We start from the raw sequence: 26704 nt of genomic DNA on the forward strand, positions 1-26704 counted from the left end.
CCGGCTCCCCTCCACCCTTTCGCCTTTCTCCTCCTCCTGATCCCTCCTCCCCGCCTTCTCGGAGGGGGAGGAGGAGGAGGCGCGGTGTATTTGCGCCCGTGACGCGACCACGCGTGCCTCTTCCTCCGCCCCCCTCTCGACTACCTCCTCCTCACTACCCTTCCCGGCCAATCCCTTCCCCGCCCCATCCCCCCTGGCCGGCCCTTCGTGGTAACCCCTCCTCTCGAGAAACTTGACGTGCATGTCCAGTAGGCGCGCCGCCTGCACGGGATCGGGGGAGAACGCCTCCAGCTGCTTAGGGGTCAGACAAATGTTTACATCGGCGCACGTGGGGATGGGCACCCAGAGGTCACGGTTCGATTCTCGCCCGGGGAGGTGGACACCGCGTCGTGCGTAGTCCGCGCGCCACCCGCGGGGGTGCACTTTCGACGGCCCCAACTCGGGCGCGGAGTCTAATTCGGGATCGGAGGAGGTGCAGTGGGAGTATGACGGAGAGCGCCTAACCGCCTTGCCACCCTCCCCCGCCGACCTCGCCTCCCCCTCACTCCGGCTCTCCGGCGACGGTGCCGGGGACCTTCTCCGGTCCCTGTCGGGGATGACCGGAGGTGTACACGTCCATATCTCCCTGAGGACGGTCATCCCGTAAGGAAGGGCCGCCACCCTCTTGACGCACATCTGCAACAGGGATTCGGGTCGCTCCGCCCGGCAGATTTCTGTGCACTGAGAGGTTGTGGTGCTCGGGGAGCGGGACGACTCCATCCCACCAGCGTAGTCTTCAAGGGCGGCCTCTGCCGTCCTCAGCATCTCCTCGTCCTCGGAGACGCTCCCACCAACGTCGTAGGCCAGATAGCGTGCCTCCGACATATCCCCCTCGTCTGCCGACACCCCTCTTTCGCCGTTGCCCGTTGCGGAGAAGTCCACTTCAGCGTCCATTCCTTCTGGATGTCGATTGGCGTCAGGAGGGGGGACGAGCGCATACATGTCGTGGGTTCCCTCGGTTGAAAGGGTAGAAGTGTCCCCGGAGGGTTCCGTCGGGGAGGGATCAAGCGCAAGATTTTGGTTGGGGGCAAGACTCTTAGGAGGCGTGTCTTCTGCCTCGATTGGCTTGTTGCTCTCGCTCTGCAGATCGCCGCTCTCGCCCGCCGTTCCGACTCGTGTGGAGTGCCGAGCAGGTCTCCCGCTCCCTTCCTCGCCCTCCACTACTGTCTCCCCGACCCCCTCTCGCTCCACCAAACCCACGCGAGCCTCCTCCGTCTTCGACTGTTTTTCCGCCTCCGTCCAATCCTCCCCCGCTCCCTCCAAGGTCTCCTCCTCCCCTTTGCACCCACCGACTCCCGTCTCCTCTTCTGCGCCCGCGGGCCCCTCCACCTGCGGCCGTTCAGTTACCGCCTCCGTCGCACCACCCGAGGGTAAGATCGTTTCGAGATCGGGCGAAGTTTCCAACTCCTCCACCTCCACAACCACGCATCCTCCTTCCCGATCCCCGTCATCGGCCTTGTCTCTCGTCCCGCCTTCCTCCCGCTCTTCCCGCTCCTCGTCCGATTCTGGGATAATGAACAGCTCCCTGCTCATCCTCCTCATAGCCGGGGGTACGTCTGCCCCCCGTCCCTCCCCCTCCTCCTCCACCAACACCGTCACCTCCACCCCCTTTTCTGTCGTCTCCTCCTCCTCTCCCTCCACAAACTCCTCCTCCCGCCACCCCTCCGACCACTCCCCTCCCTCTGTTTCCTCCTCTTCTGTCTCCTCCACGACCACAACTTCCACGGCACCCTCCTCCACGCGGACACTCGCCCTTCCGTCCGCTACGACCCCCACGCAGGACCCGTCCCTACGCACGATTTCTTCGATGACCCGGGGAAAGTACTCGCCCTCTTCTCCACTGCTCTCCTCAGGGGTTTTGACCTCCCGAACTCCCGAGCCCTCCGTCAGCCACCTCTCCATCCCCCTACGTCTCCTCCTCCTGCTGCTGCTGTGGCTCATAATCACCCCAGTGCACCCACCACCTCCTCCCCCACAACTTTCCTCGCCGCTCCCCGCATGTTTCTCCTCTTCCAGGATGACCTCCAGCGGCTTCCACGAGGAGCCCGGAGGGAAGGTGCCAGCCCTCCTCTCCGATCGCCTCCTGCGGCCCCACTTCGAAGGTGAGGGGCTGTCGGATCGAGAGAAACAGACGCGCGACCGAAATTCGCCCTCCTCGAGGTTCATACTCCGAAGAATTCGGCGGATGTAGGCCTCCTCCGGCATTTCCGGGAGTGGATCGCGCCTCTCCTCCAGGGAGAGCGAATCACCACTCAGGACGTTCGAGTCCATCTCTCTGGTAGCTCTCAGGGTCGGGTCGCACCCAGACGAGGTAGTCGCCCCGCACTCAACTCTAAGAGGCGGAAAAAACTCCGGAAGGGCATCTTGGGATCCCAGGTAGGAATCCGCCGGTGGACTACCGGACGCGTTAACCCTTTTTTCAACGGGTGAGGTCTCCGGAGTAGGGGAGAATGCTGGGGAGATAATGGCAGCGCTACGAGGGAATGGAGGGGTGGTCGAAATCTCACCCAGGAACGGAGGAGAGTGACGGAAATCAGTCGGAGGTGACCGACAGGGGACGTCAAAATTCAGTATCCCTTCTTCCGAGCCTCCAAATTCCGGGATCGCCTCCGGTGGTAGGGGGAGGGTGGGTGGAGACGAGATCGCTTCCGGAACGGGGGTCTTAGGTTCATCAAGGGGGAACTGGGGAGCCTCCTCCGGGGTGAAGGCGGAAGGGGGAGGAGTTGAGGAGGGGGTTGGGGAGGAATCTAGGGAGGAGAGGTGGGGAAGGTCCGTCACAGGGTGCGGTGTCTTCAGTCCGTGGAGGACCCCGGAGAAGGGCGGGTGGAGACCGGGGGGGTCCAGAAAAGGGACGGGGGAGGCTCGGGAGGAAGGGGGCGAGAAAGGAGGGGGCGGGAGGGGTGGAAGGTTGAAGGGCGATACCGAGTCCAGGGAAGGCGAAGCATTCTCAACGGCGTCCCCAGCCATGGCGACGGTCTGAGATTTCCGGACATCGCGTGAGATTTCGAAGGGAAAATCAACCGAAACGGAATCCGTCGTTCCAGAATGGGTAGTCATTTCCGGAATAACGTACTCTTGAGGAGACGGCATTGCACCGGACGCTGCATCAAAACATACAGCATTCTTCTCCCCGGTGCGATGGGCCACCAAGTTCTTTTCGATCACTCCTCCCACATTGACGGTGTCCATTTTCCTCTCTTCCGTCACCGCGTCCGTCCCAGAAATCGCCGTATCGACTATGGGTGCCTCCCCACCCTCCCCGGCGTCTTCCTTCGATGAGTCCTCCCCTTGTGGCGCCAGCAACGTGACAGCCGTGGCTGTCACGTGACTCGACGCCTTCCTTCCCACGTCTACGATCTCGAATTCCGTGCTCCTCTCGCAATCGGACGAGCAGAACTCCTCGACTGTCTTCCACTCCAGGCAGAAGAACTCGCACCTCGCGACCCGCTCAACCATACCGTTGAGTCGGTCGGAGAAGACGACTCGGTCCTCTCCCGCGGAGCCCTCTCCGACTGCACCACTTCCCTCGATCCGTGGACCTACGGAGTTGGGGTCGAACTCTGGGACCTCCCCTTCAATCGCCTGACTTTTGCACTGACGAAAGACCGTGTTTCCCTTGTCGATTTCCTCTGCGGTCTCCATCTTCGATTCGGTCGACGGGTCCCCTCCGCGCCCGGAGGCTTTCGATCGAGCGCCGTCCTCCTCGCATCCTACCTTGCAGTGCCCTCCCGATTCACATGGCCTAGAGGCCTTCGTCGCCACAATATTTTCGCCTCCTCCATTCTCTTCCAACACCGGCAAAGTCAGGACAACGGCGATCTTTGCTTCGATTTCCTCTGCCGCTTGTTGGTTGGCGTCGCGTCGCCTCCTTTGACGACCGACGCGGGTAAAACCCTCCTCAGTCTTCCCCGAATGGGAAGTCAACTCGGGGAGCACAGGCGCTGCGCGCTCTCCCGCATTTTCGGGTGACGCGGTTTCTCCGGCGACCAGTTCAGCTTCCGCCGGAGATTCGTTTCGATTCCCGCTTGCGTCGACCGGCTTCGATTCCGCCTGCGGGTCTTTTGGAGGAGATGGTGGGTGGGTGGTACAATTTATTCCGCCTTTATCTTTGCCGCTACCCACGATGTCGTCCGGTGACTTGAGAGCGCCGGTTTCCCTCAGCGGCAGCTGTTCTGCGGACTCCATCACCTCCCCGCTCCCCCCTCCCCCCAATTTCCTTTCGCTCGCTTCGCAATCTCCCTTTCTTCTCCTGTGACTTCCATCCTTCTTCTCCCCTCCCTTCTCTGCCCTCGGACCCTCCTTACCCTGGTCTCCCCTTCCCATGGAGTCACCACCGCCGTCCTGCTCTTTTCCCGACCCCGCGACCTCGCTCCCCACCGCCCTCGGAACGTCCCCAATCTCCAACTTCGCCCTCCTTATCTCCTTCCCTCCTCTCCCCACCTCCCTCCACTTATCTCCCTCCCCTTCACCCCGAGATCCCTCGACTTCGCGTCCCTCGACTTCCTTCGTGACCTCATGACCGAGGCTCGTCCTCGTAGTCTCTCTCAACTCCTCCGCCACCCGCGAATTTTCTTCGTGAACGGGAGTTCCCGTGGAGGGAGATCGGCGGGCGGTCTCCATCGAATGACTCCCCTCGTCGGCCGAATCCACTGGATTGGACGACACCCGAGTGGAGGAGGACTCCACCTCGCATTTCGCCTCCCTCAAGATTAATAACACTCCGTCATCGGCACTCTCCTCCGCCCCTACCGACGACGTCGGTCGTTCGTTGCACCCGGCGCCCTCCTCCCCTTCGGGACCCCCCTCCGGCCCGCTCTTTCCTCCGTCCGCCCCCTCCCTCTCGGAGGCCTCGCCCCCGGAGGACGCCGCTGCCTTCATCCTCGCCCGCCGCCTCTCCCTCACACCCTTCCGGGCCTTCTTGGACTTCGGCCCCCCGCCGCCGGGATTCGACTCGGCGGGTGCGCTCTCCTTCATTTCCGTCAAGTCGGCAACTGCCTCTTCCCGGTGGTCTTCCCGGTGTCCATCCACCGCCGCCTCGCCCGCAGCGGGCGAGGAAGGTGCTTCGTTGTTCCTCCGTCCCCTTTGGCATCCTCCTCTTCGCCGCGATACCGGACGATCTGACCACAGGGCGACATGGTTGAAGTCGGGTCGCCATTTAATCCGAAATACGATCGTTTTGAGTCCTTCGACGGTTTGAGGGGGAAAATACTGAACGAAGCGAGCACATGGTCGTTGCTACGATAATTTCACTGGCCTATCCGTTAGTTGGAAATATTTATGTTTTCCGCGGAGGTGTCCAAGTTAATTAGTCAAGAACCACGGCGAAAATTCTATATTACAGATGCTTATCGTAGCTTCTATGTTAATTTTTAGGTGTTAACAAATACGGCAAACATATGACTTAAATATGATAAAATATGGCAAAAAATGACTATCAAACAAAAATATGCGAACTATAAGCAGAGCTCATGAGATATTTCGATAGCATTAAAATCTTCACCAACAACCTAGTTCACATTCGTCCCTTAATGATTTTATTTTCCTTATTATCTCCCCTTTACCGTCCCTTCATTTTCGAAATATTTCCAAAATCATGTTTTACATTTAACTCCGCACAATAATCTATTTTCATTTTCTTCAGATGCAAATGAAGTTTATTTGAAATAAACTGACAATTCGGGACCTTTATGAATAACACTAAAGACCTGGATCACATATGGATTGGAAACTTATTCAATAAAATAAATAAAAAAGGGATAACATCTCAAAATATTTTGACTACAATATAGAGCGCACGACTTACTCCTAGGAACATAACAAAAAATGTATAAAACTGCACACAAAGACCTAGGAAACCTATGGTGAAATTCATATCATATCACGAAAATTCTTGGTCCCTTCCAATTTATGCTATGGAAGGTTAATTGAGTTTTTAATGTAATATCTGACAAATTACATAAGTTAGCACTAAAAAGGAGTTTACGACGAATGAGAATGACAGCTGAAGATTCATTTTGAAAGTCAAGCTGATGAATTTTGTGAACCAAGGTTCCAAAAACGTCGTCGCGGACCGTTGCCTCAAGGATTCGATTGGTACCTCACACCATTCCTTTCGTTTTTGGGCAGACGGGAGATAAATATATCGACAGGAGTCACGCGAAAGGTCAGTGATACTCCGTCTTCTATAAATAAATAATATATATCTGCTGGACTTTTCCAGACCGATTCAATTTGCTTAATGGACTCTTAGTGTCTCCACAAGAAAACGACTTCGTCTTCCCGGACACAAACGCAGGGTCCTTCTGATATCAATTCGCAGTAAAACTAATTTTCCGAGAAACGCCATATATATTATTAAAAACTAGAGCTACTAAAAGAAAATTTCAAATATTTTCATATATATTTATATTTTTCATCGCGGCAGCAAGAAAAAAATTCTGGAACCAGAAATGGTATTCAATCCTCACGTACGTCACGTTCACTTTTGTAACAGAGGTTTCTTATGAGTAAAATATACCTCAATATAAATTGCGGAATTAAATATTATCTCGCTGAAAATATCCAAAGTATGCAGTGAAATAAAGAAAAAATATAGCAGTTATTGTGAAATGAAATGCTGCTTTCTGATTACTGCAAGAATACAATATTCATTATGAACGTAATTCCCATGCGATGAACAGTTTTTTTTTGAAGTCCTTGTATTTTACGTTTTGGAAATAATAATTCCATATAATTCAATCTTAATTATGTGAAACTTAAATTTTTCGTCATAATTCCATGTTTAAAGGATTTGTGAGATCGAACTTTTACAAATTCTATCACCTGATAGTTGACATCCGTTGCTCTTTCTTTTTAAGCATTCGTCCTAAAACATTCGCATATTTTAAAATTAATGGTAAATTTGAAGTTTATGAATTTTAACCGAAAAGGAAAACACAAAAAACCAAGTACAGCCTCAAATAACTAAAAAAACTCAAATACAGTGGCAAAACAAGATATTAAAGTTCTCTTTGATTGAACGAGCAGACCGAAATTCTTACACTATGATTAGAATGCACCGAATTATTTAGTTTTAAAGCGAGATATATTAACGAGTTTCCATATTAAAAAAATAAAAGTGAAAAAAATTTCCGGTAGTTTATTTTTATAATATATTCCGTCAAAGTCTACATCAACAATGAAACCGGGAAAAATTAGCACGTACATTATTCAAAAGCTAAAAAATGTAAGAAATAATTCAACTCACATTAAATTAAAGATGTAAATACCCAGATTTTCAGCGAATTTTAACTGAAATAACGGAATTGGAGAAAAAAAACAAAAGATTCCATTCCTACCCTCGCGCCTGTTGCAAAACAACGACAAATCGGTTACACTACAGACTGCAGATAGTTTAGTGCACCTCGGATGGAGCACGCTGCCGTCAACGTTCTTGCTCTCGGCCACGTCTTCCCTGTTCACAGGGAGCGAGGGGATTTCATTAGTAAATCCTTGGCGTTCGGTCATAATCCTTTCGACATCGCGAATCTCCCTGGCTCACGTCCTCTAGAACAGAGAAACGATGTCAGAAAATACTTGAGCCTAGAAATGCGTGTATGCATTTCAAGAGAATGATTCCCACTTGGAACAGCCGTTTTGAAATGAAGGGACTAATATTACCGAACCATTCATAAAACTGTTACACAAGTGTATATTATGACAGCGAATACGTAGCGCATATCACACAAATAGTCGTAGTAGCAACGTGCATATTAGAAAAATGCGATTGACGATGTAGCAATGTGATAATATGCCGCATCAATTATTGAAATTACGAACGAGCTTAATTTCCTTTGCTATAAATACGTATTCAGCCAAATGTGAGTAAAAAAATTTCCTTTATCATTAACGCCGTGCAAAAATATCAGTGTTGGGCATTTAGAATTTTAATATCAGAGTCAGCCGAGAGAAAGATTGGTGGCGCTAGCCAGTTCAAGATCACATTATTGTTATCTTTTCTCACATCAAACTGATTGAAATACCAGGGTATCACTCTTCAATGAAAACAGTGCATTTCTGACATTTCCGTTTCGCAGAATGCTATCCACTCATACTATCTTGCATAGTTTTCTCGACGGTTTTACTCGCGGGTGACCAAATATTGAAAACCCAAGATATGAGCACGAATGTGTCATGCACAGATAAAATTAGCTCATCGGTATAAAATGGAAGTACAGATCCGCCTCTCAGATGCTTAAATTTAAATCCAGTCCAGTTACCGCTTTATTTTTAGACCGCCAATACGGGTTCTAAATCTACCACTTGAAAGGAAACTCGTTCCGCTTATAAAGGTACATATACGTATACAACTCCGTCGTCGTGTTCAGTAAACATTTCTCAACAGAGCTACGCTAAAAAAATTTAAATAGCGTCAAAATTTCATAAAACAATAACGAATTGTAACTGAACAAGAATTTATTTTGTTGGATGAAATGTATAAGCTCAGTAAGGTTTCTCCTCCTTAATACAACTCGTCAATACACTCTTTCTCACTTACTCTTCATTGCTGAAATTCTTCAAACCTAATTTAATAACTACCTTAACTCCTTAAAGTAAGCCATTCAACTGTTCATGCTTAAATTTAAAGTATCCTTGAAAAAGAAGGCGTTCTCGTAAACGAAAAAGGCTTTAAAAAATTAGGATTTAAAGTAAATAACTCACGATATCAAAGAGTAGCTTTCAAACACTTCTACATTTAGTTCAACGCACAATAAACAGGAAATATCTATCATGCTTTCTTCAGCTCTCCCCTTATTTCCCTACCTCCCGAGTGATATGATTTTTTCTACCTTACTTTGGCAACTACATCAACAGTACGCCCATTAAACAGGAATAGGGTTACTGAGGATATTATGACAACTATTTATTTTGTGACCTTATCAAAATAATCATGCCCCAACCTCAATTTATTTTTCTCAGAAACCCGTTTTCTTCGCGAATATTTTTTGAGTACATCAGTCTAAGTCACATTATTTTGCACTATACCGCATAAAATTATCCTGACGCAGGCTGATTTTCGGCGTGGATGTTTTATTGATGAAAGCAGAAGATACTTGATCACCAGTCGAAGGACTCATCTAAAGGCTAACCGGGCGTTTCCGCTTATGCCCTTTCGAAAAAAATGATTTCTTCAACCACCAATGACGACAAAAGGTGACGAATGACACAAAAATAACCATGTGTCTTCATGTTTTTGGGAGGTATATATCAAACCGCACACTTACCGAGGCATAAAGGAACGCCATGAATAAAATTAATGCACTCAATTCGAATTAGTCATCAGATTTTGATGTAAGAACGAAAGTTTTTAAACACGCAATAAAGACCCCGATTGTTGAAAAACCGTACCAGTAAAATGTATAAAAATGTACATGTACTTATATTCTAGATATAGGAAGAGGGTGAAGGGGTCAGAAATGTAGCGGACCGAAAAAAAGAAGCATTGGGCTAAAATATAAGTAACTGCGATGGAATTACTAGTATTTGCACAGAAAACATTCATAAAAATTCTTAAAATGTTGTAAAACTAAAGAAAGACGCAATTATAAAAATTTAATTTTATTATATATCCTCGTTATAACGTTATTTTTATGGTGGAGTGACATTAGATTAAATCAATACATGGTAATCCGTCTTCCATATTGAAAAATAACAGTAATCAATACAGCTTGAGTAAAATATTATAAGGAAATACGGCTAGGCTTGACAATCACCTTCTTTCTTTTACGTAAGTCTCACCTTGAGTAAATACTTGCATCAGTGCTACGCAAAATGATGAAAATGAGCGATGTGGACTGCTGATATTTTAAAATGAAGCCTGATAACTAATAGCAAGTCATTATATGCTCTTCAAATGGAATATACTGCATTGAGAGAATAACAGGAATATAAAAATTAAAGGGAGAATTGAAATGCCTGAATAAAATCCTGATATGTGGTCATATTCACAGAATTCCGGCCATGAGCCTTCGAATTGGGACCTCGATCAAACAGTATGCATGCATAGTTGCAATATTTGAAACTGAATATGAAACTAGTGTGCACATAGGGTTAATACAGTCATCCTCATCTAATTTCTTTGCATTAGATAAGGTAGTATATATACGATCAATTTTTAATGATAACTTAAGGTTTGAGATGATGCAATGAGAGTGAATAGTATCTAATAATAATCTCCATTAGATGAATGAAACAGAACGCTTCGTCGAGGGAGGTGACTTTATCTGGGAACTGACCATTTCTTTCTATCTCTTCTCCCTATTTATAATTCCTGTGCTCTGAGAAGTCACAGGAAATACAAACAAAGTAGGTATCTTCAAGTTACTTTGACACTTGTTTTAGCTTCTCCGGACAAACAGCAGTCCTCATAGCCATAGTGTTATAAGAACTCAATTCATGTGTCATACAGTACTTTAGAAGCACATTCTCTCGGTTTACTCCGGATACAAAAGAGAGATAAAACATACTACGACACGAGGATAGGCTCGTTTTTACACTAAAGCCTAACGACCAATTCTTATGTGAGTGCTCAAAATTCAAAAATGGAATCAATATATTTGCCAAATTCCAAATTGTTGCATTGAAATATATTTGCCATTCAAAGTTTTGAAAGGATAACTTAAGCATATAAAAACATTATTGGTAATTCCCTTGAACGCCATGCAATTAATTAAAATTCAAAAGCTAAAAACCAGGGAAACACGTCCAAACTTACACAGGGAGCTAAAGTTACTCAAATGTCATGCGCTATGCCAGCGGTCATTGTTAAACGGTATTTCAGAGATCAAACGGGAAAGCGACTCGTTAAAATGGGAGCAGGGGTTAAAATAGCCATCATGCAAGCCTGCTCATCTATCCGCCATTATGGGGCGTAAACCCCATGGGAACGTGAAAATGTCAAGCTCAGAAAAACGAAGGTGGCCTAATCAGGCAATTTCCATTAAAACCCGTAAATCCAAAGGACCTCAAAGCTTCTATTTCCCTACGTCAAATGCACTGATCAGTTAATTTGACAGGAGGATATTTACCATAATTATTACTACCCGCAATCTACCGGTTAATGTAGGTTTTTGATGGGCACTAGCTACTAAACGTTACAGGGACAATTTTCTTGCCTCTCTTAACAGAACACAGCCCAGTATTCAACCTTACACTAGGCCCCTCTTCAATTCTGCATCCTTCCATCCTCTATTCATTCCGTGCAACATGCCTATCCCATTCCTGGATCGGGATGTTGGACGTCTCCCTTCCTCGCTTGCCCAATATTCTCCCGTCTATCACAGCATTAAAGATTCCATTGCCTATCATGATATTAAATAAATAATATTGCAATTTCCACGAGTGTCAAACTCCTCTGTTTCCAAGAAAATACTGGCATTTTGTTATTTTTTGTTTTTTATTGTCATTTCGACGTCATTAGAACAGAAAATGTTAACTATAAAACGAAAAATAAATTTACCTACATTTTCTCGGGAAAGGGGGGCCTGTGGAAATATCAATTTTATTTATTTATTGAATACTACAATAGATCCCATTGCCTATCATAATATGAAATAAATAAAATTGAAATTGCGGTGAGTGCCAAGAAAGAAATCATTTTTCCGAGGATATACTGACAAATTTTTTTTTTGTTTTCCGTTGTCACGGTTTTCTGTAAGTGGAAATTCCTCCAAAATGGCTAACAAATATTTTGCTTAGAAAAATTAGCACCTTTTTCTATTTTCAATTAGGGATTGAGGCTGTTTTTCACTTTAATATGGCATCACAAAGTGAAGGTAAGCTATTTATGGCTTTATAATAAATTGGAAGATATAGGGCTTTTGGGACGTTGCGGTATTCTTCTAAAAACTTCAATCAACTTGGGAATCCAGCAAAACGATTGCAAAATTAAGAAAATACATGAAGGAAGTCCCTAGAGAGAAATCGTTTTGAGAAAAGTATTTAAATATCTCATTCAGTGAGTTGAAACGTTAAGGGCATGACTTTCGTGGCCACTATCCTTAATGAAATTCAAAAAGGTTTAGCTCCAACTCTTTCCTTATAAAAGAAAAAAACGCGACCACTTTTTCCCTGAAAATTGGATGGGTTGGCGAGATGAAAGCGTTCCCCGCACAACAGCCTGTTGGAAGCAGTAGAAGAAGTAGCTCCAATATTCCACTCCTCGAAATTCGTTCTAGGTCTAGCGGACATCAAAGTACTTCTCCCTTTGCTTTGAACGTCTTCACACCTTTCATCATAAATCGTTTTCCTCACTACGAGTACGATGGCGGGGAAATATGAAAGAATTGCTACCAGCTTATTGCTTTTTCGATCGACTCGTTTAATCAAAAACATTTTATATCTCAATATACCACCAAAACCCTCACCCATGCAATCTTCATAAGTGATATATGAGCTTCAACCGTGAAACAGTTCGATCACTTATTTATGCATTGCCGATGAAATCTTGTGAATAATCATCGAGTGAAAGATCTTTTTGATTATCCATTGCGATTTTCATAGCTAAGTTTCTTTCTCAATTGGCTCTAAAAGCTGTTTGCTCCATCCGGCTCCTCAAGGCTAGAGTTCATGTAGGTAACTTTAATATTTCACTCTTTAACATCTTCTTGCTTTACTCTTTCGTCATTAGTATTCTCACAATTAAATTGAGTTTATGTCATAAATGTCAGACAAATCCATTGAGTATATTCTTCACTTTACTGTACGTAGTATGATACCTAAAAATAACATTCCACCATTTTTACGATTCCTCGAGATACTTGTAATTATAATCAAACAAAAATTGTAAATTCAAATCGCAATTTAAATTCTTTCAGAATATAAGGTAAAACTGATCAAAAGCTTTGCACTGAACTGAACATGTAATTTTATGTCTGACAGGAATATTTGCCATGGAAAACGATAATATCTAAAAAAGAATGCCTACTTTCTAATTCGGACGAAGGGAATCGAATTTATTCCAACTTAAAATTACTTAAAGCCTTTTGGCGACCCAATCTGTACATAAACCACAAAGAATAATAGTTGACAATATATATTGCTTTGCGTTCAAAAACGCAAAATATAATTAAATAGTAAACATCAGCTAAATGGGAAGATGTTCTTATTCAGTATAATAATTTTGATATAGTTAGAAGTTCTTTCAATTTCTATATTCTTATTACTGCTTGTTCATAATTTTGAATATTAATTCCCTTTATGACAACAGTTACTGCACAATGATGATATGATTTTGCATTCGACAGAGATATACTTTTTACACAAAATAAGGATTGTTCACTTACAGTACGCTAGTCTCATAAAACGGATTCAGCAAACTATGGATAAAAGGTGGACATAATCTGGCACCAATTCAAATAAAAACTATGGAGTGAGAACTATTTTTAGTATGAAACCCCAAAGGATTTGGTTGTGCGATAGTTTTATTTACACTACGATCTACTTCGGAGAGACGATAGAGCAAAACGTGTTAGTGAGCGCTCAGTTCCCAAGCGTGCTGTTCGCGATCTCACTAGAGCTAACCATAGCAGATTCCTAAAGGGATTCCTTCCCCATCGATATTCGATTTTACCTCTCCTCTTCGCACAGGAATTACGATCTCTTTCACGATAATTGAATAACGCGGGCATGAGCACTAAACTCATTTTTGCCTGCGAATTCCTTGCTCTAGACCATGCACGTCTCGGAAAGTCTTCTGAGGCATTTCAAGCTTTGTCTTCCATTTGACGGCCATAAACGCCCGCGAAGAATTTCATGGCTTCCTCAGTAAGCTTAACTTATGGCTGAGCAACATGCATTAGCCTGGGATCAAATATTCAACGAAACCGCATGAGAGACTTCCAAAAAGCGGATACAAATAAATATTTTTTTTTAAATAGTAGACCAATTTTTAAATGCCTGCAATTTAATTTTAAGCCAATCCAATAAACAACCAAGAGGGAAGTTAATAAAGTAGTGGGTCACATAAGCCCAAAATAAAAAATGAACGCCATTAGACTTGTTAATAAAAATCAAGCAAAGTCGCACAAAGCATAAATAAATTAACGGAACGCTGTCCTTTCAACTATATCCTAATCATTCAAGATATTTAGCGTGTCAGAAATAAACGTTGGATTATCATTTTTTTCGGTTCTGTGTGATAAAAGATACGATAATCACACAAATAATGTCAGTATAAAATAATTACCTACGACTGAGAGTTTTACTTCTCGATTTTAGTAGTTTATACCGTTATCGTTTGACAGAATACCCCATTGTACATATGTCCTTTGACAAAAGAGAGAAACGCAGCAAAGCACCTACAATTCCCACGCGTAGGCCGGCATGCGTTTTTTGCCAAATATGCTACTAACGAATCCATAAATTAGCTACTGCTTCACCAAACGGATGTGGATAAATGTTGTATTCTTGTCATTTTCGATTCCATAAGTTAGAAGACACAAACCATGCAGGACATTAAAAGATTTCAGAGGGGAAACGGAGGCAGCCACAGGGAATGGATTGGTATCAGTGGATCTCCTTAAATATTAAGAGGAGTACAATTTTTTCGAGTTAATATTATTTTCAGGACAAAAATTCGTTTTCATGGGCGCTAGATACTTTTTTTCGGGGCTCAAAAAAATTTAATTGATATTCATTCGTTCATAGTTCACCATAAAATGAGTGCCATTACGCACATTGCATCGAGTATTTTGATCACAAAAGATTTATAACGCGAAGAAGACTTTTCTGACTAACTGCAATGATATGAGTTTCCTATACTATCGTCGATTCTTTCGTTGACATAAAATGTTAATTCTACGTCTTTCCATACTAAACTGTCCGATCCCAGCTCTTCATCCAGAACTTCCACACTCGTTTCCAATAACTTAAAGCACGCCATTCAGACTCTTCAGTCACTTTGACACAAATATTCATCCACAAAAATACTTTGATCAGTGGATAAAAAAGGAACCAACAGCAAAAAATTTAGCAACGATGTGCTTCCTAAATGTATATAACTTTATTCCCTTCAGGTTCAAATAGATTGTAAAATATTCAGGTCTTTGAGTCCGTCCCAATATAAAATGTAAACACCTGTGCACATTTAAGATAATCCAAACCGATGGATACGCGCTCGAATATATTACTAAAAATTTGGATGTTCGTAAATGAAGAATTGGAACAGCCCGTTGAATTTTGAGAAAAATACGCACGATATGAACGGGATAATCCAGTTGCCGTCCTCAGAACAACACGGTCTCCAATAACCCAAATATACATCCCTTTTATGGAGCGCTCGAAAATTCGAGATTAGGGGAGTTTTTATCCCAGTTTGTTCGGAATCGGAACCATGCAGCAATTCTGGAAGGCATCACACCCGATTCCGCAACGATATATGCTGGATTGCATGACTACGCATTAATTATAAGAATCCCCACAGATTATACGTATACACTAAATTTTCTCAATAAACTCAAACTCGAAAGAGAAGATTAGACACATAAAGACCATCAGAGTTTGAACAACCTGGCCTAGGACTGAAGACAGTATTTTTCAATCATATGATGGCACAAAAAACTAAACTACATCATTACGTATTGCACAATAACCTGCGAAAAGTAAGGAAAACAGAATGGTTCTGTCATTATTTTTTCAAGAAAGAATTTTCAAGTTCTGCGGAATTTTTTCTTTTAGACTCCACATATGCTTTCTGGTTCACCGTCATATTTTAAGACGCGAAAATCAGGCGTTCAATTGAACGTCAAACTATAAAACCTCGAAATGGGTACTCAAAACAAGTAACAATGTGCAAACGATAATATAAAAAAATGAAAACGATGAATTTCTCTTCATCATCCTCCTCTCCTTAATTTTTTAATTCATATATTTCACAACTTGAATTGAATTGATGCGATAGCTGGTGTAGTAGCTTTCCACGTCGAGAGCTAGGGTTCGAGTTCCACTAGTGGAATATTTTCCAGTTGAATTTCGATGGTGATTTGTGGTGAGTTGATACTTCCAGTGAAGCACTCCGTTCATCAGGTGGGACGTAACACCTGCGATTTTATTTCACTATACACGAACTATATATATCGCTAAAGAAGTTGGTCGTCAGTACTAATGGTTACCACTACCACCCTTTGAATTAGTTCTGACAACACAAATTAGTGCGGAAACTAGAGACCAGGTTTTGGAATTATTACAGGAAACATTTGAACAAGTAAAAAATTAGCCAAGAGGATATTTGGAACATAATCAATTACCCAATACTTGCAAGTTCTGAGTACAATGAAATGGCATCTCTGCAATCTGTATGTCCTTCTAACTTCCCTTAGTGTGCGACATAATTTTCAAAGCTCTGCTATAACAGGAAGTAAGAGATGAAATCATGGAATTGTTCTGGCGTAAGATTGTCTTTAGTATGTTTATGAAGTCGGAACTACGCTTCCGGATTGAAACCGAGGTAGCAGGAGGCCATAATAGCTCGTGCAGTCGCTGCTCGTGTCTAATACACATTCGTTGACTCGGCATTTAGCGAGCGAGGTTGAAATGCGTGATTCATCTATTCTTTGCTTACCGTGCCCTCGATATGAAGGAAATTAAAGCACAGTGGGTCCCTTTGTCCCTGTTATTCTTCGCTTCGCCGACTCCAGTTTTTTCCGATTACACTAAGTATCACTCAGATAAAAATATTCTATATGAGCTAAAGCCTAAAGGGACTCTTTGCCACGAACCTTACCTGATACTAAAAGCATAATGTCTTCATCTTGAATGCAATACCTCAAAACTTAACCATCCTTCCCCCATTTCCATTTGTACTTGCACCCCCTACAACGCTCTATGGCTAGAAGAAAACGTATAAAGACACACATTAAATAAACAAGGAGATCGGGTAGTTGCGATGATAATTGGCTACCACTATGAGAATCTTGGTAGTGAGAATTTGTATCACGATCACTAATTGGGCTCCACGAATTGAGCACTTGAAGTGAAACACGCCGTCCGTCAGATTGGACTTAAAATTGTGGCCCTCTTGGCGTCATTCTTCAAGAGTAGGCCGAGCGTTTATCTGACCTTACCCCAATTTCCTGAAAATACTACCTCTGCCAAATTACCCACCTATCCCTAATGGCGCACACGACTTTATCTGTCGGCCGCACCTCCTAATAATTGTCAATTCTATGCCAAAAAGTTTTCATAAATGAGAACCAGAATAACGGCGAAAGGAAGAACTAAATCACACTCTCCCCACATACAGTTAAGTTGTGCGGCCATATTAGGGGATTAGGGGATCCATGCGGATACCGAACGAAGAAAGCAAGGGTATCAGGTTCAACTCGGACGTCCGTTTTCGGATGGCGGACGTAAAGAAACGTTCTCACTCTTTTGTTCCGAAGACTCAGGAGAGTAAAAGGCGACTCCCCCGAGCATAAATCATCCGAGGGAAGGCGGCCCTTTCTCCAACAATCCGAATTGTGTGGGCGAGGTTCCCATCCCTCCCTCCGAGAGGAGCGGCGGGAAGGAAATTAGACGATTAGTGGGAGTGCGTCAGTGCATGGAAAGGAAAGAGAGGGAACACGAGAAAACGAAGAAGGGGAACACGGGGAGTGGTTACGTGGACGATTCAGCTGACGACACACACACACACAGTATCAAGCACCGTGATCCCCAGAGCACTCCTTAATAAATCAGTCGCATGCGTACACGGGTTTTGGTGAGGAGACACACGGAAAACATCGAGACCGGGATTTTTTTTCCGCGGCAGGGAAACAAATGTATGAGGAGCTTGTTTACCTTTGTCTGGGTGTTTACTTTCCTCTCCGCTCTCCTTCGAAGGACCGCCACATTCACCTCCAGTCGGAGCGCTCGCACCTAGAAGAAATGAAAAGCGTGATTTGAAATGAATTGTATAGTTTCAGGCGTGATATGGTGTAATTAAAACATAGCAATGGTGAAATGATCACACTTTTCTGAAATATAGCAGAAAAGCGCTATCAGTTTTTTCATTATTGTAATTTAGAATAATCGAAATTTCACCCGTGCGCGAATGAGACAAAAAACATGCTAGTAATGTATCAAGGAATTATAATCATTATGACTACCGCATAGATAGATAAACTTAATACTCTAGGTTAGGGGTGGCCAACCGGGGGTCCGCAGGCCACTGGTGATCCGTTGAGAAACGTCAATCAACAATTTTGCAATAAATATTTGTGAAAATGAAAATGTTTTTTCATTAAATTGTGATCAATAATCAAATTTAGATATCAACCGCTTACGGCTTGACGCAGTGAAAAAGAATTTCATAATTAAGAGCGCACTTCTTAATGTTCACCTATTTATTTATTACGCACACATACTTGCGAGTTTAATACTATCATCACTCAAAAAAAAAGTAATTACCATTGATTGGAAGTGACGGTATGGAATGGAAGTGTCAAGAGCACAATTTCATAGATTTTTCTACTTTTTAAAAATATTTACGATAGTGACCGTGGGATTTTTTATTATTATTAAAAATATACATGTGCTGATAGAGTGTCAGTTGGCACACAAGTCCCAAATAATCGCAAAAGACAATAGATAAAATCAGACTTCAAAACACAAATCTCTTTAGCAAAACAAGCGAATCCCCATCCCATTTACATCTATTAATCAGCAAGAAAAAAAGATATATTAAAAAAATTAAGCTATTACATATAATACAACACACAACACATCAATCAAATTATTACATATATTTCTTACATCTATTCTTAAAAGTATACACTCTGTTAGGAGAGGGCTCGAATATTTTTGCAAGTAAGGTGTTCCAATCAACAATTGTTCTATTTAGAAAAGAAAATTTTTTTATTTGTTCTCTGTGCCCGGCATTTTACCTTAAATTTGTGATCATTTCCCCCTATAAAATTTGGGTTCCCCGCCTCTTTCCTAAGATCTGCCCAAGCTTTCTCCCCCTTCAGAATGCGGAACATTCCACTAAGTCTGCTTACTTTCCTTCTAGTGGTGAGTTTAGTGGTCCGGTAAGTTCGAAAGTTTGACGACTACTGCTCGAGATGTCGCATTTTTTTCTATCTTAGGTATTACGCAGTGCAACAAAATACATAACGGACATAATATTTTCCAATAAATAGTGCCTTAGATTATTTGCAAAACCATTTAAGCTCTACTGGGCACTAATTCTGCACTAAGTACCTAACTATTTAAAGTTTTTGAATGCCAATGGATGAGACTAAGGATTTTGAACGGAGAGAGGAGATGGATAAGTATCAAGAGCTAAAAATTAGCCATAACGTAGGGCAAAAGTTGCTTATTTTGTTTGTGAAAACTTTCTTTATTTCAAATTTTAAGTACAGAGCAGGGGTAAATTTCGGCAAGTCCCTGAAAATTAATGCACACCTTTACTATGCACACTAATTTTCAGACATTCTTGTATTATTAGAAACATTTTGCTCAACATTCTTTTCAAGTCTGCATAATTTTTATTTACCAACATATCACCCTAATTCTCTACTGTTTTCGTTTCTCTCCCTAAATTTATTTCCTTCCTCTTCCTAAATTCTTCCTTTAAAAACAACCTCCAACACCCAATCACCACTCAATCTCCTATATTATCTTTTTGGCCTTCTTCGAATTTTCTCCATTGAATCCTTGCTTTATCATCCATATCCACCCGTCTTCGTTTTTTGACCTATTCCCAAGCAAACCTTTATCCTTAATACGCATTTTATCCTTCTCCATTCCCCTACGGAGGGGAATGACGCGTGACGAGCCGTCCACGAGTGGTTTGAGAGAGAGGCTAGCGCAAGGATTTGCCCTCGCCCCACGCACGTTTGAGACGTTCTTTCGCAAAAACTGTCGATATATTCTTTCTTTGTTAACAAAACTTAAGCTCCGAATAGTATTTAGCATTATCTCAAAATTTGAAAAAGTAATCACTTTCACAGTCTTGTATTAAAAATTGAATTCATACCCTAAGAATCTGCCGGAGATGGCGCAACAGTAACTCAAACCCCGATAGCTTAACTGGCTAAAGAACTCGACCGGACATCCGAGGGATTCGCGTCCGAATCCTGGTCAAGGCAAATGATTTTTACACTCTGAAATTGTTGCACTGAAATGTATTCATACCGGAAATTTTGTAAATGACCTAACATCTCTATGGGGTACTTAACTAGTTTGTAATGCTTTCACACCAAAAGAGTGTGAAATTACTTTTTTCAAGTGAATAACTTTGACATATTACATTTATAGTTTGGACAAGTTTTTACACACTGAGGTAGTTATAACATGGTAGCAAACAAAAATGGCGCGCAAAGATTTAGCTTTGCAAATCACTCTTTATCATTTTCGCTTAAGATTAAAATGTTTAGGTTTGACCATTCAATTATATGCCATTCCATAACACTCATGGATTCAATCACCTAAAATAAATTCTTTCCTTTTACTCTAAATTACAAAGTTTAGAGTGTATAAAAAGTACGAAAGTATAATGTAAAACAAAATTTAAAGAGACAATGGTATTTCCAGCAAAATTCCTCAATCGCTCAATCCACAATTTCTGAAAAGTATGGTTAAAATTTTTGAGATAATATTTCATACCTTTTGGTCTATTTTAAATAAGTTTCTAGTTTTTATTCCGATGAAGGAAAAAATAGAAATTTCAGATACGTAAATTAAAACACAATTATTCCATTGTTATTAAATAAAACGCCGACCCCGGTGGCGGCGGGGTAACGTCCTCGTCTGCCATTCCAAGGGTCGCGGGTTCGATTCCCACCTGGGTGAGTTACCCTCCATCTAGGGCTTGGGTATTTGTAAATGTGACCATTGTTAGCATTGTTAAAAGTTCGATGTTAAGGCCAAAATGTGCTGTTTTCGGACTAATACTGAATAAATAAATTCCGTAGTCAAAGTTTTGTTCTTAAATTTAATCTCAGTTTGAAAGTAAATTAAAACGAACAAACAGCAGTCTTGCAGATTTGAATCGGACTGATTATAGGTAATTTAGATTAAGTTGACAGCAGAAGCTTCTGAAATTTCATATCGGTAAAAACATACAAGTAAAATTGCACAATACTTTTATTTATCAGCACGGAACGTGTTTTGAAGCTAACTATAATACTTTAATACATCAATTTGATTGTTTAAACGTGAGTTGTGAAAAGTGAAATTGACTATTCTTTTTATACTAGTCAAGTTTTTATTACACCGTGTAGTTTTTATTACAGTTTGCTTAGGGTCAGCTTGGTCTCTTCTCAATGCCAAACGTTCGCGCTTGCGGTTTGCGATGGCAATATTGCGCAGAGAGCCCTCATAATTCAACGAACAAGGACTTAAATGAATCAGCAATATAGAGAACCGACTGCGCACTGGCTTCCAAAATTTTGAAGGTAAACGGTCGGCCGGACATCTGAACAAACGAGGCCTTGGTAAAAACATGCGGAGGCAAGCTGCTAAGCAAAACAAAGTACTGTGTCACTGTCACGATGTATTGAATAAATTAAGATAACAAAGAGATTTAAGGAAATTTATAATAACACATAATTTATAATAATACTTAATGTATTCGTTACAAACTACCGGGACTATGAAAATTTCCATAAAATATGGCCTTCATAAACATTTTTATTGGTTACCAACAGAACCATGACAAACGTGTAATATTTAGTATATATGCAAAGGTGATTATAAATATACATGCCTGATATATAATATAATGATAATATATGGTACAAAAGTAAAGTACATTTACAAAAACATATCTTTGATGTGAACAGACTTAAATGGTATGGCAATTGCCATTCACTGTAAATTCAAGCCGCTAAGTAGTATGCTTTTAATATGGCAAAAGAGCAAAATCTAAAAATGCGAGTCACATTCTAATATAGGCTATGGAGTAGGTTGCCTTATTGACAGGTATTAGTTTCACAATAGACAATAAGATGGGGCTAACTCAGTAATGAACACGTAGAGCTTGAAAACCTTGTCTTTTTACATTACAATTTTAAGAAAAACTAATGGTCCTAATATAATTCAGCTCAGGATTGATTCAGAGGTATATACAAAGATATTACTCTCATTAGAATGATTGCTTAAAGTTCTCCAACAAGTAGAAGGGAGGATAGTTGCCAATTTATTAGCTAATAACCGACCCCAATCACCAGAACACATTTACGTAAAGACAAAATTAATGATTTTGTCAATTTTTGCATGCATGCATACAATGCATGTATATATGCATGAATGGGTCTATATGCACGAGCGTTTTTGTATATTAACTATTATATACTAAAATTCATGAACTAATAGTCATGCATGTATTGCTGAGGTTACGCCATTCACCGCCACACCTTATGGCGACTTACATGATACGGTATAGACAGATTGATTATTAATATAGGTATTCCACCGGTGAAGGTACGTTTTAAATTAACACAGTCAATACCACGGGACAAAGACACATTTCAATGTATCTCCGAACAAAACACCACCTGACATCCTTCGCTACAGTAATCCCCTCTTCAATTCCGCATACTTCTTTTCTCCCAGCATGACGTCCGAAATGCCTATTCTTTGCCTTCCCCTTCCGCGCTTGCCTAGTATTCTATTTTCTATCACAGTCTTCAGCATAACCATCATTGCCAATCAAAACGCTTTGCATCGTTTCTTCCTTTCTGCCCATTTTTCAACCTTCTCCACACCCACGTTCCAAAGGCCTCCAATCTACGCCTATCATCCTGCTTCATAGGCCATGTTTCCGCGCCTCACAGAATCACTCCACATATCTAAGTTTTGACGAGGCGTTTCTTAATATCCATACCCTGTCATAAAGTCCCTATTTGAAAGCTTCTTTGCATGACGCAATTGTTTTCCTTATGTTCCTCGTCCTTTGTCCATTTTGGTCCAAAAAACTTCCGAGATGCGTAAACCGTTCTATCTGCTCTATTTTTTGCCCTCCTATTTTAATGTTGAGCTTAGCCTTTCTCTTTCTGGAAAATCAAATTACTTTTGTTTATTTATATTGATTCTCAACCCATATCTATCTCACTGACTTTCTAATGCACTCAGCAAAGTTTGCAGCCCCTTGGCTGATTGGTAAAATAAAGCTAGATCGGCAAACCTAACTAATTAAATGAATCGTACACCGACTTTCATTCCTACCTCCAATTCTTCACATGTCTTTTAAATAATTTCCTCCACAAATACGGTGAAAATTGACCTGGTGGATAATGGTCTCGCTATCTTCCTAGGACTACCCACCCACACTCTCCGACCACCACTCACACCTGAGGATTCTACGGTATGTTCAGGTTGTGGATAAGTCCCCTATCCTTTCGATCTACTTTTATTCACAGTCAGGCATTCATCAATTGTGTCCCATTCACTCTATAGAACGTCTCCTAAAAATCTATGAATTAAACAAATACATGCTAACTGTATTCTATGGTCCTCTCTAGATATATAGATTGATGCAGCTATTACATGAATGATATTTTATCTTATACGATATCCTTTCTTATCTATTATGAATAGTTATCTCTGTAAAGTCAGCATTAGAAATTGTAATATTACAGGTTATTTTTCAGTTTAAAGCCCAACTGATGAGATAACGGCAAGTCACCTATTTGAAACCTTTTGAAAAACATTTTTCCCAAAAGTATTCGCATTTTAAAAAAACTGCTTTTTCGCGTGAGATGAACAAGAGGGAAATGTAGAAAATCTTGATCGCCGACTTTTTCGCCAAATGTTGGCATTTTTGTCAGAAAATAAATGGAAACTTGGGTATGATATCAAACAACTGATTTAAGATCGAGATGGTGCGGGGGCTAACGTACTGGCTTCCCACCCTGAGGGCGCGGGTTCAAATCCCGGGGGTGTTGAATATTTTTCAGAGGTATCTCGATCCCTATTTGAGGTGCTTTGTGGAGGGCACTTTGAGTGACTACGCCGTCCGTCGGATGGGACGTTAAACTGCGGATCCCTTGGCGCCTTTCGTAAAGAGTAGGCTAATGCCGACGCCGGGTTTCTCTCCACCCTTCATCCTTTCCTAGTAGTAGTAGTATTTTTGTTTATGGGGTGCATCGACGGCTGAGGTCATTTTGCACCACGTCGAAACTTTTAAAAACCACAGTTAAGGTTTAATAAATAAATAAATAAATAAATAGATAAATATTAAAAACAAATGACATCGACAAGAATAAAAATACCACGGCTAAAGTTGCCTCATTAGGCCAGTTTCCTTTAAAAATAATAAAACCTTGCTTAAAGAGTTGGGGTCATCTCCTAATATTTGTTTCAAATCTCCCCTTACATGAAACTTTTCTCTAGCCCTTATATATTTTTGGCACTGCGTAAGAATATGTTTCATTGTAAGGGGCACGTCGCACTCATTGCAGCGCGGTTGCACTTTTCCCTCCGTGAAGAGGTACGAGTGTGTGAGGGCAGAGTGCCCTATCCTCAAACGCGTAATCGTGACCTCTTCCCTCCGATTCTTTCGGATTGAAGAGGGCCATGCCGAAACAACCGGTTTTATCTCCCTAAGTTTATTATTTATTAGGGACCGCCAGGCTTCTTTCCACTGGTTTAGGACATTGTGCCGTAAAGCGGCCTTTATGTCCTCCACCGGTACCAAAGAATGATCGCACTCATTTTGGTCCAGGGCTTCCTTCGCTGCTTTGTCGGCTTTTTCGTTGCCAGGTATTCCCACATGACCAGGAATCCACATAAAGGATACCCTGGTCCCCTTTCTCTGAAGGGATAAGAGGCTATGGTGGATCTCTTGGACTATCGGGTGCATTGATGAGAACGCCGATATGGATTTTAAGGCGCTCAACGAGTCCGAACAGATGAGAAAAGAGCCGTTATGGTCGTTTAGTTGTTTTAGGGCGGTTCTTATGGCTGACAGTTCGGCTGTGAATATACCGCAAAGCGTGTTCAATCTTTCCCTCACGACTCCATGGTAGCGGGAGACGACCGCATAAGCACATGCGGACTCCGACTTCAACCCATCGGTGTAGACCGGTACGAAGTCCGGGTGCGATCCGAGGAAGGCGTTAAAGAGTCCTTGGTATTCTGACTCGGTCGTGAACGCTTTACAGTGCGCATGAGGCAACGACTTCATATCCGGCTTTGGTGTTAGCCAAGGAGGATGTTTAGCATAGGCAACAGGGCACGCTTGAGGTAAGGTAAAATTGAGTTCCTGGATAAAATCAGTAAAACGAACGGCCAAGGGCCTAGTTGCCCTTCTTCGCCTGTTAAATATATCTAAAAATCTTGGTTTAAAAAGAATGTTAAAACATGGGTGCTTGGTCACGGATAAAACTTTACAGGCATAATTTCCCATCAAAATCAACCTTCGGGTTGCTAACGAGGGTTCGTCCATCCCCTATGGCGCAAATGACCTTAGCTGTCGGTCGCCTCCCCTTAATACTACTACTACCAAGATGACTGTAGCTCGTGATGAGAAAGAATTTATCCTTTACTATGATTCTCTTGAAAGTAGCAACACTCGGCATAACCCGCGTGTACCTTCCTTAAGGAATGATCAGAAGACATCTTGATATTCACAGCTACATTTTAGGAGCTCCGGGTAGTAATCGCTACATCATTGGCTCATCGAGAGCGCCCATGTTCAGTAGAAGAATGTATACTCTCGCCACGATAAATCGAATTCCTACATCTGAGGCAGGGCGATCCTGTTAAGACGTGCCCAAGGTCACACTGAAGTAGGAATGCACATCACTGACTTCACCATATTGGACATGTTCGAGAGGATTTCAAGTGGTGATACTTTATGCAGGGGTTCCCTCTGTTTGGTGCTCAATTATATCCCCATTTCCACTGGTGTCACAAAGCCTCACTTTAAGTTACTGGCGAAGGCGACAATATTCCTCTCCAGTTAATTTCTTCAATTAGAGGAAATAATGATATCTCCACCCACACACTGAAAAAACTTAATGCATACTTGTGTATATTTCCACTTTCAATACTCTGAGCAAATTCTTCGAAGCAAACCTAGTGAAATACCTGAATATTCATAAATGAACACAATCCATTCAAATTCTCATGAACTTTGTCATGGCCTGTGCAAATATATTCACCGACTGACATAATTTATAAATGTCATTAGCAGTGATCCGCCGATCAGTAGAGATTTCCTATGGTCTCCGGTCAGGACTGCTACTCTTATTAGGCTCGCCTAACATGACAATTAATTCTTACTCTGACTCCCAACTTTAAATAAATAAACCTCTAATCTCTTCCTCTCGATAACACATTTAATCAAACTTCACGATCATAATCACAATCAACCAAACCCATGAAAAAGGTGATAAAATCAAAGCGGCTGAAATGACCAACAACAGAATGAGTAAAGGAAAAACTAAATGACAGTGTTAGGTTATATTTCGAATCACAATCCACGGCTAATTTAATTCAGCATTATCACACTATAAACATTCTATCCGATGGCTGGTTAGCCAGAGCAGAAAAATGAAAAAACGACCGCCTCTGCTATCACTACGGTAGCTATAACAATGTAATTTTTCGTAAGAACTCGGGTTCTCGATTCGAAATGTTCACACCCAAGAGGCACGGTAGCACTGAAGAATGACAAAGCACAAAAAATCAACGCGCTTAATCG

General features: G+C 42.2%; 1 protein-coding gene across 9 annotated transcripts in view; it reads right to left on the reverse strand.

The window, feature by feature from the left end:
- CAP (Cbl-associated protein) overlaps positions 1-26704 on the reverse strand; it is a 407290-nt gene that overhangs the window by 135223 nt on the left and 245363 nt on the right. For all 9 annotated transcript variants that reach the window (XM_071583869.1, XM_071583868.1, XM_071583873.1 and 6 more), the window contains one exon: positions 17854-17931. In XM_071583869.1, coding sequence (XP_071439970.1) covers positions 17854-17931 — 78 coding nt within the window. The remainder of the gene's footprint in view (positions 1-17853; positions 17932-26704) is intronic.

This window comes from Hetaerina americana, unplaced genomic scaffold (genome assembly GCF_022747635.1).
Source record: "Hetaerina americana unplaced genomic scaffold, ioHetAmer1.1.p SCAF_15, whole genome shotgun sequence".
Lineage (NCBI taxonomy): Eukaryota > Metazoa > Arthropoda > Insecta > Odonata > Calopterygidae > Hetaerina > Hetaerina americana.